This window comes from Phaseolus vulgaris, chromosome 3 (genome assembly GCF_051622355.1).
Source record: "Phaseolus vulgaris cultivar YP4 chromosome 3, ASM5162235v1, whole genome shotgun sequence".
Classification (NCBI taxonomy): domain Eukaryota; kingdom Viridiplantae; phylum Streptophyta; class Magnoliopsida; order Fabales; family Fabaceae; genus Phaseolus; species Phaseolus vulgaris.
In genome coordinates, this window is record NC_143500.1 from 20,928,470 (window position 1) to 20,932,625 (window position 4,156).

General features: G+C 49.5%; 1 protein-coding gene across 1 annotated transcript; it reads right to left on the reverse strand.

The window, feature by feature from the left end:
* Positions 1–3,128: 3,128 nt before the first annotated feature.
* On the reverse strand, positions 3,129–4,156 carry LOC150028733 (uncharacterized). The gene is made up of 2 exons (XM_090300083.1): positions 3,698–4,156; positions 3,129–3,287 (listed from the first exon to the last, which is right to left on the reverse strand). The coding sequence occupies exons 1-2, from the start codon at positions 4,154–4,156 to the stop codon at positions 3,129–3,131; spliced, it is 618 nt and encodes a 205-aa protein (XP_090156209.1).

Consider the following 4,156-nt stretch of genomic DNA (forward strand, 5'->3'; position numbering starts at 1 on the left):
ATGCAAACCCTTCAGGCTCTCAAGCGAGAGGTGGTCGCCCTGAAGAAAGAAAAGCTGAAGCTAGAAGACGCTTACCAAGCCTCCTTGGCGGAGACCCGGAAGGTTGAGGAGGCGGCCACCCTGAGGCTGCGCGAGGCTGACCAGAAGCACGCTGACCTTCTGGGCTCCATGGCCCCTCTACAGGCGGAGGTGGCGGAACTGAGGGTGGTGGCTGAGAACTCCAAAGCCCTCGGGGTAAAGCTGAATGAAGTTGAGGGGGAGCTAGCTGCGAAGACTGAAGCTCTCAACCTTCTCCAAGCTGAACATGACAAATCCCAAGCTGAAGTGAAAAAGCTTCAAGTGGAGAAGGAATTTCTGGAAAAGCAGCTAGCCACCATGGACTCCAAGATCGAGGAATTTGAGAAGGCCAACCAAGATCTCCTCGACGACATGGCCGGCACTTTTGACGAGGGGTTCAAAGAGGCTCTGGCCCAAGCCACATGCGAAAACCCAGGGATCAACACCTCAAACTGTGACCCTGGCAACCACATTGTTGATGGGAAAGTGGTGCCCCTTGACCTCGGGGAGTGAGCAGCGCCCAATAGATTTTCCATCTTTTTTGTAAAGTAGTACTTACAATATTTGAACTTGTATGTAACTCTGACACCTAATCTTATTTATTTAAATGCCATTCGGATGCTATCTTTAAATTCTTGTAATTCTCGCACCTTTATCTACTTCTGCTTTCTTTACTATATCGAGTGTGTTACCTTCGATACATCTCTTCTTTGCGTTTGACTTTAACTCTTTAGGTAGCACGTGACCTTCTCTCTTACCCTTCCCTTCTGAGTCGCGATGCATACCCTTCTCCTGATCTTTTCACTTAGAACTTTACTTGGCCTTCGTATCTACTAGGAATCTTCCTCATGAAAGCGTCGCCTGCCTCGTCATTGCCCAAAGGCATAGGAGGACTTAACTTCGTGTCTCATCATCACTCTTCCTCTTGCTCTTCGAATTTCTCTTGCCTTCTGAACTTAGAAAAGTTTTTCAACTTGCTCTTTACTTACTTGGATCCCAAGGCTTTTTCAACTTGCTCTTTACTTACTTGGATCCCAAGGTGCTTACTGCCAAGGGCATTGCTGGCTTTACCATCGCTTAAGATGAAAAGGGGTCTCATCTCTTTTCTGGCCTCAACGTCGCGCAAGGGCAAGAGAGAACCTGATCTCTTCTATGGCCTCAACATCGCAAGAAGGCGAGGAGGACTTATCTGTTTATCTGTTCTGTACTGTGTGTCCACGCTCGAGGAGAGACCTGCTAAACGCGAGGTCGTATCGTCCTCAGCATGTCTAAACACTTGGGACAAAAGTCGCACTTTGGTGCCCACGCCCGTGAAGAGGCCTATTACAGCAGCGCCGTATCGTCCACGGGGAGTCTAAACACCAAGGCAACTTAGCCCTTATCTCTGCGTGCTTGGTGCCCACGCCTGAGGAGAGGCCTGCCCTGGGGTAGTGCCATTTCTTCCTCAGGGTGTCTGAAAACACCAAGGCGATCAGTGGTCTTGGTGCCCATGCCCAGGGAGAGGCGTGTTAGAAACATCGTCGTATCGTCCCTGGTGTGTCTAAACACCAAGATGACCAGGAATTTTGGTGATTACGCCCAAGGAAAAGGTTTCCCGAAGGATGACGCTTCTCCTCAACTGCGTGTATCTGCACCAAGTGACCTGGTTCTCCACTGCTCCGAAACTTCTTACTGTCTGATGCCCACGCTAGAAGGAAACGCCCCCCGCCACTTCCTTGCGAGGTGTCTAAACATCAGACACCGGGGCTAGCTATTCCTACCTGAGGAGGGGGCGTCCCGAAGGAATCCCTTAACCCCTGCTGAGGGACTAGGCGCCCGGATTTTAGCTTATACTGAACGTACCTTTTGTCTTGATCTCTGGGCATAAGCATGCGCTCCTGCTACTTGCTTTGGATTTGACGCCTGCTCCCTTATCTGGCGAACCCTACACCAGGCGACGCCTCATCTTGGCGACATCTTCCTCAGTCTTTGTCTTTTGTTTCTTAATCTTTGATCTTATACTGTGTGAGAGGGAAAAACTGAGACAAAGTTTTCTTGAACTGCTTTTTTACTTGGGTGACCTCATTAAAAAACCCCCGAGAGGGAAAAAGAGTGTCCCCTTTACAACTGTGTGTTCCATAACTTTCAACTGAAATAAAATTTTAAATTAGCTGCATTCCAGCTGCGTGGGATGGGGCTTCCTTCTAGAGTCTCTAGATTGTACGAACCATTTCCCTTGGCTTCGGTCACCCTGAAGGGTTCGGTCCACTTGGGAGACAACTTGTTCTCCAACTCGTAAGGATGAGCCTTTCGCATGACCAAGTCAACTACTTGGAACTGTCGTGGCTTTACCTTAGAGCTATACTGATGCTCCACTCTCCTCTTCATAGCTTCTGCCTTTATCCTTGCTTCCTCTCTGGCCTCGTCCAATAGGTCTAGATTTACCCTTCTTTCCTCATTGTACTCCTCTGTCACAAAGCTTAGAAAACGTGGAGAACTCTCGTGGATCTCTACTAGGATCATGGCATCTGACCCGTATACTAGGCTGAAAGGCGTCTCCATGGTAGAAGGTTGAGGCGTGGTGTGGTAAGCCCACACAATCCTTGGCACTTCTTCTGCCCACGCTCCTTTAGCTTTCTCTAATCTTCTCTTCAGTCCCCTCAGCAAAACTCTATTCGCTGATTCTACCTGCCCGTTCGTCTGGGGTGTTCGACTGATGCAAACACCTGCTTGATTCCTACTTTTGCACACAGCTTCCCCAACTGTTGGCTCGCAAACTGAGTGCCATTATCTGAGATGAGACGCCTTGGCACCCCGAAACGACACACAATGTTCTTCCAAACAAAATGTTGTACCTTGTGCGCAGTGATCTGTGCCACTGGTTCTGCCTCTATCCACTTCGTGAAGTACTCGATGGCGAATATCAAATATTTCATCTGCTTATCTCCAGAGGGAAAGGCCCCATAATATCGATTCCCCATGTGTGGAAGGGCCATGGGCTGTAAATCGATCTTAATTCCTCTAGAGGTGCCTTATGCCAGTCAGCATGCATCTGACACTGCTTGCATCGCTAGGCGTATCTTACACAATCCTCACTCACTGAAGGCCAATAAAACTCTGCACGAATCACCTTGGAAGCTAATGACCTTCGCCCCACATGGCTTCTGCAAATCCAATCGTGAAGCTCTGACATGATCCTCGTACATTGGTCGCCACTCACACATGTCAGAATTGGATGCGTGAACCCATGCCTAAATAGCACTCCATCAACGAGAGTGTACCTTGCAGAGTTCTTCTTTATCCTCTTTCCTTCTCCAGGTTCTGCTGGGAGAATCCCATCTGCAATGTATCGCCTATAAGGCATCATCCACGTATCGCCTTCCTCCAAGGCTCATACTTGCATACACTTCTCTCCTTCGGGCGAGGCCGCATAGGTGCTGATGCGGGGTGTCCTCGCCATATCTTGAATCAAAGAGTGATGGCTCCTTGGCTTCCCTTTTGTCGTGCTGATGTGAAGGACATCCACCATGTTATCTGCCACAAACTTTCACGACGTTTTGGGCATCTCTTGGATGACTGTCCTCTGCCTTCCCCCCTTGCCTGAGCTGGCCAGCTTGGCGAGCAGGTCAGCTCTGGCATTTTGCTCCCTTGGAACATGCACCAGCTCAAAAGCGGCGAAGGCTCCCTTCAACACTTTGACGTACCTCAAGTACGCAACCATCTGTGGATCCTTTGCCTGGTACTCCCCTGTTACTTGTCCTGTGACCAACTGGGAATCGCTCTTTGCCACGAGGCTTTGAGCGCCCATTTCCTTGGCCAAAAGCATTCCAGCGATCAGCGCCTCGTACTCAACTTGATTATTGCTTGCCTTGAAGGCGAAACGTAAGGCTTGCTCGATCAACACCCCATTAGGCCCTTCCAAGATTATTCCAACACCACTTCCCTGTTGGTTGGAGGATCCATCCACTAAGAGCATCCACTGCGATCCTAACTCCACCTCCTGGGGGGCACTTTCTAGTGAGAGCTCTACGACAAAATTTGCGTAGACTTGTCCTTTGATGGATCTCCTGGGTTCGTACTGAATATCAAACTCTGACAGCTCCACCGCCCAGTGAACCAT

Bases quoted from the DNA above. Each gene is read 5' to 3' on its own strand.
- LOC150028733 (XM_090300083.1), bottom strand. From the start codon at position 4,156: ATGGTTCACTGGGCGGTGGAGCTGTCAGAGTTTGATATTCAGTACGAA. The intron at 3,288-3,697 runs GTGCATGTTCCA...AGTGCTATTTAG, and splicing joins CCTTCGCCGCTTTTGAGCTG to GCATGGGTTCACGCATCCAA.